At 40.9% G+C, this 13,995-nt stretch overlaps 1 protein-coding gene across 3 annotated transcripts in view; it reads right to left on the reverse strand.

The window, feature by feature from the left end:
* LOC121338283 (protoheme IX farnesyltransferase, mitochondrial) overlaps nucleotides 1-13,995 on the reverse strand; it is a 97,151-nt gene that overhangs the window by 20,139 nt on the left and 63,017 nt on the right. For all 3 annotated transcript variants that reach the window (XM_041409119.1, XM_041409118.1, XM_041409117.1), the window contains exon 5: nucleotides 12,990-13,060. In XM_041409119.1, the coding sequence (XP_041265053.1) occupies nucleotides 12,990-13,060 (71 nt within the window). The remainder of the gene's footprint in view (nucleotides 1-12,989; nucleotides 13,061-13,995) is intronic.

The following is a 13,995-nucleotide window of genomic DNA, read 5'->3' on the forward strand; positions in this document are numbered from 1 at the left end:
AGCCTGGCCTTGAACACTTGCAGGGGTGGGGCAGCCACAACTTCTCTGGGCAATTTGAGGCAGTTTGATCAGAGTCTGTAATTGTCCTAATGCTCTCAGTAGAGGGCATAAAGTCAATGGGGTGGTTCCTCTTAAGCAGCTGAACTACTTTACTTTCAGACATCATGAGAGCATCACATTTTCTATTTCCCTCCAGTATTTCCTCAACAAAGAAGAGTAATTGTCTGACTTACAAAGACCTGATCCTAAAACTCCAACTGAGATTAGAAAGTCATACTGTGACCTGATGACTCAGCTTTGCTATTTCTGCCTCTTAAAATACTATTTGGCATCACATAGACACTGCAATGAAAAATCAGGACTTTTGTTTCATGGTGGAAAATGAGGTAGAAGAGAATTCAACTCACTCTCATAGAAACTTGTCACGTTTATAAGGTTTAGGAGAAGTATAAGCAACTCTTCACTGCAAAAAAGAAAATATTTGAGGAAAACGTAGAGAGATTTCAGTCACTGGTGATGCTCTTTCTGCTTCAGTGACACTGCAGATTTTAAGACAAGACTGAGGCTAGGTTTAAATCCCAGCAGTTTAAAGGGTATTCTGATTTCTACTCATTTATGTCTTCTAGGGACCGGTGTGCATGTCCATGCTCATGTTGTTTGTCAGTACTCAGGTGCATGGGGTGATGTTTGCTGATCTGATGCACTGTCTACTGCCAGGCTGCCCCACATCTCATCAAGGGACCACAGAAGATCAGCAGCTCATCCTGGAGCAGAAGAAAGGCTGACACTGAGTTGTCACTGAATTTACAACACCACCTCATGTTCATACAGTTCCTCCCACTACAGCCTCATGCCACCACGCTGCCCACGTCAGCCTCAGGGAACCCAATGCCATGGAATTCTCACACGGTGCTCCAAAGTGGCTGAGGAGTCTCTGATGGTTTTCTTCATCCTTAAACCATCCCATGCAGTAAGTGCAGGCTGGTGACAGATGCTGGTACATATGCCTCATTTCACTTGGGCGTTCATGTTTGCTGATGGAATCACTCCCATGGGAAAAAAGGCAATCTTCCATTGGAAAACTGGCCAAGGAGCTAGCTCAGAAAGCAAACATCTTGAGTAAGAAGCTAGGTTTTATGATGGATTCTTGGGAGGAGTTGGTTTCAGTTATTTGACTGATCAAAATCAGGCTTTGGAAAAATACTGCAAGTGCCAAATGAGTTCTCTTCAAATTTCAATTCTAAAATACCCAGTATGTCACCACATAGGGCACCTCCTAAAGGCAAACCAAAACCTAGTAATTGTGCCTTGTCCCTCTTATCTCTTCTACTGACAACAAATATGCTAAAATCTACCTAAATAAAACTGCTAAAAGACATCCACCTTTCAGCTTGACTAGTGAATCTCCCTCAGTGGGAGGAGCATCAGTCAAAAGTATTTTTTCAAACTTATATTTCTTTTCTTTAAGATCAGCACCCAAGAACTGCTGAACTCTGCTCAGCAGCTTTTAGAGATCCACCAGAAAAATTGGGAAAGACCATCAACAAGAGGAGTTACAGCAGGCAACCCCATCCCATGTGGAGAAGACAAAAAAGAGCCGAGGGTGTTACAAAGGCCATCAGAAGCCTTCCTGCTCCCACAGCCGAGGTAACGGAGATGCAGGCCCATCTCCTTCACATCTGGACTGCATTTGTGTCATTTCCAGCCCTGCCTCCCCTGATGGACAGATGCCTGGAACTGGCAATGGGGTCGTCTGCCAGCATGAGTGCCAAGAACTCAACTGACTGCAAGAAAGGAGCCAGAAGGCTGGAAGAGGACATTTTGCCACAAACAGCAACGGCAGCATCCCTGAAATTATTTTTGATGGAAAGTTAAAAAATTGCCTCACAGTTTCTACATTCAAGGTAAGGCCCAGAGCATCCAAAAGAAATCAGTAATCATGGCAGAATGCTCAATGATGGCAATCTACCAACTCTGAAATTAAATTTTAACTTTCCACACAAATGCTTTCAGGCTGTGTGTTTATATATTTAGTAATAAAAATCACATCCATGACCACTGTCAGATGTAAAAGTTCCATCATAGTAACAACACTACTAACTTGCATGGATCAGTAGCTTCATTGCTGATAGCTTTACTAAAATGATTCCAAATTTTTTTTTACAAAAAAAAAATTGGATTAAACTCTCAAAGAGCTCTACAGACAGACTGAGGACGTACCTGATAGAAAAAAAAATCCACATTCAGATATAAGATTCTGAATCAAAGTGGTTACAAGATGATCTGATCTAGTGGGTGGCATCCCTGTCCATGGCAGAGGGATTAGAATTACATGGTCTTTAAGGTCCCTCCCAACACAAACCATTCTGGGATTCTGTAATACATCATGACCCCTAATTAGTACAGTTTTGAGGCTATGGTTTTTAAGGACTCAAAGCGAAATATTTTTACATTCAACTAGAACTTTCAATTATAGATTGGATTAGTCTCAAGGAATGATTTCTTTCCAATTAAAACGAAAAAAATAGCTCTAACACTGGCAGAATGGACACACTGCCAGACCTCTATTTTGTTCATGTAGTTCTCATTCAGCATCAGTCAGAAGCTTTACTTAACACAAGCAATTCCTGCTCTCACTTTGGATATTCTCTTTTACAGGCACATTGTGGCTGAATATTATGAAAAGCCCAAGAACCTGCTGACTGAAGCTTAAACTTGCAAAGTACCAGAGTTATATTAAACAGAACAATATATATCAATGAGCTAAAATAGTACTATTTTAAGGGAGAAAATGCTGAGGAACATCTTAATAGTTATTCATTTATTCTCTTTCAGTCATGCAAGAAAGTTTATGAGTCATGACAAGGGATGAAGGATACTGCATTTTAAAAATAAAGCATGAGAGCAAACTGCACTTTTAATCAGGAATTCAGTTTTTCTCCATCAACTGCAAATATCAGAATACAGCTTGTCTATCATTTAACACTGAAGACAGACAAAGATATGGGGAGCTTTGTCAACTTTTTTTTTTTTCTTAGTTAACTATTTAATTTTGTCTTCACAGGTTAAGCAGTAATATCTACACTCTGTCAGTGTCTGGTATTTCATCCCCAAAAACATGTTGCTGTGGTCTAGAAGTACTAGGAGTATTGAATTTTATATCAAATTTATATCAAGTCCCCTTTAACTGGGTGTACCACGATTTTTAAGACTGCCAGAAAACACTTTTTGCAATTCTGCCCACCTGTGTTTTTGTGTCTTTTTTGTAATCTGATTTCTGGTAATGACTATGATAAAGATGCTGCTAATCTCAGACTGGACAGTACTTTTCCCCAAATGTGAAAAAAAAAAAAAGAGAGGAAACTAATGGAAAAGTTCTAAACCTAACTTCTAAGATAAAATCTGAGCTGAGGAAGAATTCAGTGTTAAGAGGAAGTATGAGAGTGGCAGGTGCTCCCCAAAAGTCTAAGGACATGGGTTAACAGGTAGCTTTTAAGCACGCTTAAACACCACAACAATTATGTCAGCAGAAAAAGAGTTTACAGACACAATCCTCAAGAAAACCTCTTTAAAATTCATATCTCTCTGAAAGGAATCACCCCTAATACCTTTCCTTTGTCCATAGGGCCCAGCCAGGCCCATCAGCACCCAACCTGGATGTGATTTTGAATGACAGCTGGACCATCCACAGGGAAACAGGGAAGGATTCAGTGAGTGAAGTCTAAATCTCCCAAGGAATGACATACAGTGAGAACTTGGCATGAACGGAGTTCAGGGATAGATAAACATGTGTCCCTGGCTAAGTCTCACCATGGAGTTGCCTTTTTGAGTTTTGCCACTCAAGTGTCACCTGCTCTGGCCTTGCCATCAAATATACTTGCTCAGAAGTGTATTTAGTGTAAATAAACACAGACTAGGATAACATACTGCCCATCTGCATCAATTCATTTCTCTCCCGAAGAAGAAAGAGACCAAGCATGTGGCCCAGGCTACTCTGCCACAGGTGTGTATTATTGTACAAAAGCATGATCAACACTGTAATTTACACAAAGTGGGGGCAATTTGTTCCCCTCACTCCTCAAGAACCCAAGCTGCAGATGTTCTGTCTCCCCTGCCAGATGGAGGTGCTTTAAAACTATCATAAACAAACACGGCTGATTTAAAAGAATCATTTCATCCTGAAAGGGACACATCCCTCTTTTTTATGCTTGAGTAAATCAAAATTGGCTTGATTGATTTTGCTGAAGGTTTTGCTAAAGTGCAAGAATTTTAACTCAGCTAAAGAAGATCAAGAGTCCCACCCTCAGCATCAAGCTTTCTCCTATACATCTCCTGCTCCCAGTTTAACCAGTTTAACTCCCTGCAAATAATACCAGGATCTGTTTTTTCATGCTGTCATGAGCCTGCCCTGAGATCTGAGCCCAGGTCTGGGATGAGATAGCTCTGTGCACCATAGGGAGACTTATAGCTCAGACAAAAGTAGAACTTTTATGCTGCCCTTTGTTATTAAGCAGACACACTAATTGGGCCTCATCACTTCACTTGGAAGTAAAGAATTACAAATGAAAAGGACCTATACTTACAAAATGTTTATGCTTTTATTACACTTGATATCCACACCAGAATGTTAATCACAACAACCCTGAGGAACCCTGTGGAGCGTCAACACGCTTGTGGTATATGGCTTTGTTAGGTAGGAGTGAAAGGGTGACTAATAATATTCACAGCTTCCCCTCAGTCATGAAAATGTAAATATTTTTTTAAGTGCTTACAAGACAAACCTACAGTAAATCTGAAAAATGTCCCCCATAATATTTAAACTAAATCCTCTTTGATCTAACCTTAGAGTGTGGCAGTTAAGTGATCCATTTATTCTACTTCAAAATCTCAGTTCTCTCTTTAAGAGCCAGACACCACCTGACTAACAGGATGGATAATTGGGTTTCTCCAGAAATATTTTTTTGATTTAGAATGATTAAATATAACACGTGCTTCTGCTGAGCCCTCAGCCAAGATTTGGAAAGCAGTGATAAAGAAGTCTCAGGCCAGATCTCAATCCCATTCAGACACAGAAAACTGATGTTCTAGGATATTTATCAACCTACTCTTCAAAAAACAGAAGAGAGAAGAGAGTCCAGCCATCTCAGCACAGGAACTGCTTCTAAATACATTTCCAGGAGCAATGAAAATGAAGGAATTAAGTTATTCCCTAAAACAGAGCAGGACAAGAAGCAAAGGTCTGCCATGGGAAGAGGATCAGTCTCTAGACACCAGCCAGTGCAATGAAGCAGATTGAGCCTGATGAATTTCAAGTTCAGCCAGATCCTTTCCGCCCATCTGCAGATTCCCCTGCACCGTTGCAAACAGGCCTTTGACACCCACAGCATGGGGACACTCTATAGAGAAATCTTAGCTGCCACGTCTCATCTCAGAGGTGAAGACAACGAGGATGGCTGTATTTTGGGATTCCTGTATTAGTATCTTGATAGATTATCTACAGTTACCATCTGGAGTTATAGCGTTTTTTAGTGGAAAAAACAAAACAAAAAATCCTTCATATACCATCAAAGTGCATGAATAGAATATAATTATTGTCACACAGGCAGCAATAGGAGTCCCTGTGGCTCCTTTCCAGCATGATTTGCAATTTTATATTCCTTGTGATTTTACATACCTAGCAAAAAAATAACTAAATAAAACGTATCAAAGTGGTTCTCCACGTATCTCAACCTCAGGAATGCAGCTTTTCTAGTCACAGAGACCAGAGAGCAAGCATCTGTGTTCACACAGCTAATTAAAGTGCAAGGAAAACCTCTTTTATATCTGACTTGCGAAGCTGATAACATGTAAGTTATAACTTGTAGGAGACATGATAAACTCTGTCCTTCACAGAGGGAAATGCACTTCCAACATGACTCACTGCACACAGATCTCAGGGCATAGCAGCTGCTAATCAGAGGCAGCTCCATAATGGACTGGTTGAGCAGTGACATTTCCTACACCACTTGGCACACGGTGAATGATGATGCTGTTGTGGTTAAACCAGACAAGGTTCAATACTAATACAAGGAACAAAGTGTTGGGGTTTTGACTGCATTAAGCCAGAATTTACAAACATGAACCTGATATGTTTGACAGATATTGGAAGAAAAACCATCAGGAGAACACTGCCCCCAAGATGGGTAAAGGATATTGGGCTTCAAGCTTAAATATAGTGTGTTTGTAAAAACTCACTTTAACATCACCTTTGGAGAAAATGACTCATTGCTAGTCAATTAAAGAAGAAAAGTGGCAATGGCTGCAATCAATGTCCAAGAGGCCCATTCATACAGGACACAGAGATGGCAGGATTAGTGCACAATGGCTCGTTCCTGGGCTCTAGCCCCCCGGCGAGGAGCTGACATGACAGGATAAGACAACTCCATTAGGAGCCCGTATCACTTCTCTGCAGTGCTCTCCACAAGCAGATGGAGCAGCTATTTAGCCAAATGCACCGTGACTCCAGCTTTAGACATGAGCATGTGGGATGTTTCCTAATGTGGGGCAAGGCACAATGTACTCCGATATATCAACTGTCCCACGTGCAATTAAAGATTCAGATAAATAATTTGGGGGTAAAGACCCATCGACTGAGCTGAAAAGCAGCAAGGCATGAGGGGTCAAGTGTTTCAGCAGGATTTATATTTACCAAACAGAGCTGCCTGCAAAGGAATGTCTGGGTTGAGCTGTGGCAGAATGAGGCCTGGGCAGGAGTGAGCTGGAGAACCAGCAATTGCTTCATTTCAACTGAAACAAATTTAAACGTGGAGTTAATAAAACAACCCTCTTTACTGCCCTAAGAAACAAAATACATATGCAGTTAGAGCCATATAATTTCCTCCTAACACACATTTTGATCTGAGGAGAATGTGCAGTATCACCATTTTTTGTGCATTCTACAAAAGGGCTCTAATACCTCAACCATTTAATCAACATCCCATGCAGGCAGTGAATAGATAATTGAAATATAAGTACTGTCATCCATATCCCTTTTGGGAAAGACACACAGTAAGCATTATATCATTGCATTAGACTATCCTTTGATGTGGGTTTTATTCTCATTAAACTATGTTTTAGCCCCAAGGTTTCTCCCCCCACACCTCTCTGTGACATGGCCATGCCAGAAAAAAAATTTTAAAATACCCCGCTGTTCAAAAGGCAAGAAGTACATTTTTACAAGCAGTTGTACATGTCAAAAATATAAAGATGCCTTTTTAATTTCTTGTTTACCAAACACAGTCAATGACAGCTCCTGGAAAACACAGGATGGAAAAAAAAATGAAAGCAGGAGGGTGGTGGTGGGGAAGGAATGCATTTACTTGTTTTTAAATAATAAAGCCTGAATACAAGCAGGATAGAAAATTCTTGAAAAGGCTGCTGTGATGGTGTCTGCTTTGAATTGTGCCCTGTTTAAACAAGAGGAAAGCCTCCCACTGAAAAAAGAAACATTTTTATCATTCAAAAAGATCTCAGGGCAGTTCCTTTAAAATGAGGTATTTTCTAAACAAAGCATCAGAATGTTCCCCTGCAGGGAATAAGCATCTGATCTCTTAAAAATTATTATTCTTGAAGAACTGTAGATTTATGGAGTTTTTGTTTTATTTGTTTTAACTTAAGTAGAATGAAACCTGTCTGAAATGACCACCCAAGGGAGCAGAGCCACCAGCTAAGCAGGGGTTGAGCTCTAAAGGGGACCCAAAGTTGTACCAAGACCCCTGGGGAGGTTTTAAATCTCTGGATTAACAGAGCCAGCAAAACACTTAATGCAGGTCTCAGTGTAAACCTAGGACATGGATTTTCCTCCACTTTACATGCATGCAGCTCCACTAACATCAGTAGGAACATTCCAGATTTACATTAATGTCAAGCAATGAAACAAGCTAATTACCCTGAGTTATCCACAGTGATTACAGGAGAAATTTTGTTTTAAAATGCACACATTTTTTTCAGTGTGAACTGGTTTTGTTACACTTGTAATAGTAGGTCTGCTATAGGCAGCAGAGTGGAAAAACTCAGTGTTACACAGAAATAGTCTAGAGTCACAATGTGCTTCTGAATAAGTAAAATTCCACATGTTGCAGTTTTCTATTAGTTCACCAACTTCCATATCTGCAATTGTGACTACAAATCACAAATATAAGCCATTGGTGAGGAACAGTACTAGTGCAGGAGCACTTTTTGGTCTGATTCTTCAAGAGTTTGGCTTCTAGATGAAATTGAGCCAAGTCAACACTCCACTCAGAAATATCAATAAGTACAAGTGTTATTATCTCCATTAACTGCAGTAAACATCAACTGTGAACAGAAGTGGAAAGCTCACAGACAGAACACAGCTTTTGGGCATTGCAAAGGGAAAAGGTTAATGGGATTCTTGGAAAAAATATTCATCAAACAACACAAAGATTTGTTTCTGTTGAAGCATTCAAGGCATTAGCTGGGTTGTGCCACCTTCTGCCATTTTAATAGACTTAAACCTCTTACATGCATAGAGAAAAATAGCTTGAGTACAAATAATCTGCATAAGGAGAATAGCAATAAATTCCACAGCATGTCAGTTTTATCACAGAATCCCAGAATAGTTTGGATTGGAAGGGACCATAAAGCTCATCTCTTTCCACCCCTCTGCCATGGGCAGGGACACCTCCCACCACCCCAGGGTGCTCCAAGCCCTGTCCAACCTGGCCTCAGACACGGCTGGGGCAGCCATAGCTTCTCTAGGCAGCCTGGACCTGGGCCTCACCACCCTCACAGGGAAGAATTTCTTCCTGAGATCTAATCTAAATCTACTCTTTTGCAATTTGAAGCCATTATATTGAAAGGTTTTGAGACATGACCTGGAGGAACTTAAGGTCTGACCTCAGAGCCGAGACTGCTGCAAGCAGGAGATGGGTCTTTATCTCTCCTGAGGCTTCTTTCAGCCTGGATCACCTCTAAAACTACCTGTACAATGCTTCATGGTCCAGCTAAGCACAGGAGAAGCCCCAGGCCCAGTTCCAGGCAGCCACTGCTGAGTCCAAAGCCAAAGGACTGGGTACAGAAAACAGCTGTAAGTTGCAAAGTAGCACAGGAGCAGAATTGAACAATGTCTACATGAATGGCCATGAACTGGTTATTTAGAGCATACTGCTCAAGGTCTTTTTTTTTTTTTTTTAAGATGAGAAACTATCCTTGTACAACTAGTAAGTCTTTTATGAGTGATTAGCACAGTGGATCCAGCAGGACTCTTGAGTTCGTGTAACTGCCAATATTTAGAAGGAGTGTGTGCAGGTAAAGGGTGATCAAACCTGTCACTTTACACAACCTAACAGAGCAGAACACTTGTCACCCTTGAGGTTGATCTCACTCAGCTACTGCAGCTCATATCAGAGATTTGTTAAAATTAATCTGCAGGAAAATTAAATCCATTACCTTAAAAAGCAAGGGAATAAATCACACCCAACAGGAAATCAGGAAAAGCTGCTGCCACTTCAGACGAACCTAAGATTGTGTGAGCACATGAAATTTTTCCTCATCAATGACACAAAATAAATTCATAGAAGGGAACAGTATCAGCCGTTATTATAATGCAGAACACAAATACGCTCAATGAGTTTAACACTGTGGTCCAAGTATAAAGAACATTTCAAGCTGTTTGCATTTCCAAACAAGACTTGAGGGGTCAGAGGAGGGAGGAAGATGTGAGCAGGCAGGATGATGGATGGCATTCAGTGGCACGCTGTGTTTGGGTCTACTCTTGTCTTTGCAACAGGATGTCTCTGATTACTCTCTGAACAGAGAATAAGGATGGTTACATCTCATGGCTCACAGGGAACATTTTTTTCAGAGCTTTACAAATTAAATAGAACATTGTAAAGCAAGCAGTCAATGAACTGTCTGGTGTTGTCTGTCACAGATTTCCCAACAGTGTCAGAAGATTCCCAGGGGGAACCAGAGGTGGGTTTGGGGGCTGGCAAATAAGGTAAATGTGCTCTTGTCCCTACATTCAGCAGCTCCAGCTCTGCAGAACCCATCTGTGCCATTGCCTTTATGGATTGTCCAACCCAAACATATAAAACATCAAGTAGGGGCACACTGAGCCCCTCAGTAATTCTCAGCCATCAAGCTGATGCAATACAGAGACTTCAGAAAGGATGGAGGAAAATTACTTTTCCAAACCCTATCCTTCCAGAGATCTTTGCAGAACTGGCTCCTGGCTCACAGGGAATGATGGACAGGCCAAAGCTGCCCAACTGAGACACCTCTTGAACGTCACCAGTAAGAGAACAATACTGTCTCCAGCCAGACATCCACGCCTCAGAGCGCAGCCCAGGCTGCAGAGCCTTTCTCTGAAAGCTACTGATGTTCCTCATCAATGCCAAAGGAAACTGCAAGTGCTCAGCAACTCACAGAAAAGGGTGACCTGGGGGCTTGGGAACCACATAAATGTGTACGCAGCAAAATTAACCCTGAGACGGACTCATGCTTTCTCAAAGTGAAGGCTTCAGGGAGAAAGGAAGGGCAGAAATTATGTTGGAAGCAAGATCATTCAGAATGGACAGCTAGTCTTAACCCTGAACAAACTGGGAGCTGAAGCTGCAAGCAGAGGCCACAAAGCAGAACACATGGGAACAGTTTCTCTACAAAAACATTTCCTCATGAGCAACCTCTGTCTTACTTAAAATGGAGACACCAGCTCATTCAGGGACTGCATGACTCAAGAACCTCACTGGTGTTACCAGTTTGATTCTAGTACATTCAAAGCATGTAAGAATTCTCTTTGTGATGACACAACCTCTAGAAAAACCCTCACTGGCCTCAGTGCAGTTTTCAGTGGGCAGGAGTCACCTCAAAGCCTTTCTGGAAGCGTTTCTAAGGAGGTGCAGAGCCAGCATGAAGGAGAGTTAACAGCCTTCTCTCTTTAAAAAGGATCTCAAGCTCAGGGCAAAAACTACTACCCATATTGTCCAGTTCTGTAACAATGACTATGCCAAATAAATAAAAAGCAAGGAAAGCAAGGAAAAAAAAGAATATATTTACAAAGAGTGCAAATGAAGATGGATTAGAAAATGATGCCTTGTTAGCACTGGATAGCACAGATGTTGTAGCACAGCAGAATTTAAAAAGCAGCAAATGTTTCATTAAATGAAGCATCTAAAGAGAAGAAAATGTCACCACTCAAATATCAGACAATTTTTGGGCAAGAACTCCCCAAACTCTCTGAATTGTTTCCCAGAGCCAAGACACCAGTCTCTTATGTACTTTATGTCCGTCCCTCTCTTGTCTGGTTTTTGACTGGTTTTAGCACAACCATTTACAGGTTTTATTTTATCAGCCAGGAAGGAAAGAGCTCAAGGAACACCAAGAAATATGTGGCAAACTACAACAAGGTTAGATCACTTGCACTGGTTTATTTTCCTCTGGCACACTACAGAAGAAATAACCCCAATCAAGGTCTGCGTAATCCATGGTCTGCAGGGAGCAAGAGCAGCATTATTCAAGGGAAGTGACACTAAAGAACTTTAAATTAGCTGTTGACAGGCAGGTAGATAGATTGATGAGTGACTGCCCAGTGTCCCCAATATTACCATTTTGTGGTGAAAGCAAATATGAAAGGGGGGGAAGTAAGAAAATCCATTAAATACAGTTTTGCCAATTTGTGCTGCATTCAGATGACAGTGAAGCTCACTTAAGGACACTGGAAACATAAAATAAATTGCTCTCTCTGAATCAGAAGTTGACAGAAAGTTTCCTAGTTATATTTTTTACTCCAGAAGCACTGCAAGCCATGTTAGCAGACTATGATAAAAATAAAACAATAATAATAAAAAGAAAATCCCCCGTCATTTTTCTTCCTAATAAGTGTTCCTTCTCCCAGGGCCCAAGGACCACATGCAAGGGAGGAAGAAGTGCAGCTCCCCTGAACCACACAATTAAGCCTGACTTACTGTATATCCAAAAGATGCCCTCGCTGCAGTGGTCCTTAAAATTTTTTTAAAGTAAAATTAACTCTGGAATCTGCAATTAGCACCACCTTTGAGAACAAATCAGAACAAGTTTATTGAAGCACTCTAACTATTCACCACAAGAGTAAATTTACCCCCAAGGTTCACTTGAGTATTTTGTCTCAATTTTCTTGTAATTTGATCTATCATGTTTTTTTTCAGTCCTCCGAAGGTGATGGATAAAACACAGAAATAAATAGGACCAACTGTTCACAGAAGCCTAAGGGAAAACGTAATTTTGTTATAAATACTCTTTGGCACAAATCATGGAAATGCAATACTAAAATTGTTTGTTGAATCATTTATGAACTGGGCCTTCAGTTTCAGTTTGCAAATAAGTTAGAGGATTTTTATTGATGTTCTTTTTCACTTTGCTTTTTTAGTTGCCAAACAGCCTTTGAGAAATTGAACTGAAACATTATCCAGAAAACAGAGGGAATAGAGGACTTTTTTTAAAAAGAAAATTCCTACGCTAATGAAAGACTTTTTTTTTGGTGGGGGGAGGAATTTACTTGTAGATGACGATAAACTTTATGATAATAATTTTTTAATTAATTTCCTAAGATGCTACAATGAGTTTTCAACCAGCTAAACATGTAGAAGCAACACACATTTTTGTGTTTGTTCTTAAGATGGGAAAATGCTAATATTTATTATTACAAAACAAAAGTTCAGTGGACCAGAACTGCATGTTGCCACACCATACACAGGGTCATCACACATGAAGAAATATGTAACATGAAGGGAAATTCTACTGTATTGAGAAATTCAGTATTTCACAGCTGCGAGTGCCCAAACTGCTCACACGGAAGTTATAAACATGAAGAAATAGCAAGGAACAGAGAGGTGCATTTCTCTTAAGTGTTCTGTCTCAAAGTGCTGCTTTTCGTCATCTGAAGAGGGAGAGAAACTTGGAAACAGATAAAAGGTTTGCTCCTCCTCAGCCAGAGCAGGTGTGCATTGCCTTACCTGATCTGTCCTCGCACCAGTGGTCTGTTTTTAGTCCTGTTCATATTTGAGTCAAACGGAACCTCAAAGAACTGTAATTAAAAAAAAAGAAAGGAAGAATCAGAATGAAAGGATACCGGAAAACATGCCACGCATGGAATGTCCTGTCTGCATCTGCAGGTGCTTCAGTCTCTTCTTTTGAAGGTTCAAGGACACAACGAAAATGGTAAATGGGTTTTATGGAGCTCTCATAGTCTGCATTGATGCTTTTGGCATCTCCTTAGAAAGAAAATCACCCAGAGGACAAAAATAGTTTGCACAAGACCCCAAAAGCTCATTATTTGAAGTACACTTTGATTCCAAGTTCTTTTCTCAACAGGTCTGACACATCTTTTAGACATACACAATTATATTTGCATACACACATGGAAATCATGGAATCATTATGGTTGGAAAAGATCTTTAGGATCATCCAGTCCAACCAGCACTACCACGCTGTTCACCACTAAACCACATTCTCAAGTGTCACATCCACAGGTTTCCCGAACACTTCCAGGTATGGTGACTCCACCACCTTTCCTGGACAAGCCTTTCCAGGAAGACATTTTCCCTAATGCCCAAACGAAACCTCCCGCGGCACCAGCTGAGGCCGCTTCCTCTCACCCTGTCCCTGTTCCCTGAGAGCAGAGCCAAACCCCCACCTGGCTGCACCCTTCTGTAAGGGAGTTGTGCAGAGCCAGAAGGTCCCCCCTGAGATTCATTTTCTCCAGGCTGAGCCCCCCCAGCTTCCTGATTGCAATTCTATATTAATACAAATCGTCCTTGCAAACATTCTTTGAAGACCTTCTGGTCTTTAAAAGACAAATACTAGGGTTTTTCAAAGATCACCTACCTTGCCAGAACATATAAACCACCACAAAATCAATCATCTCTTGTAAAACGCTACTGGAACTGCTCTGAGCCTCGAGTTGGAGCAGGAGGGAATGAACACACCATACAGTATTATTTAATGTCACAACCCAATTTG

This window comes from Onychostruthus taczanowskii, unplaced genomic scaffold (assembly GCF_017590055.1).
Source record: "Onychostruthus taczanowskii isolate IOZ18803 unplaced genomic scaffold, ASM1759005v1 scaffold30, whole genome shotgun sequence".
NCBI lineage: Eukaryota > Metazoa > Chordata > Aves > Passeriformes > Passeridae > Onychostruthus > Onychostruthus taczanowskii.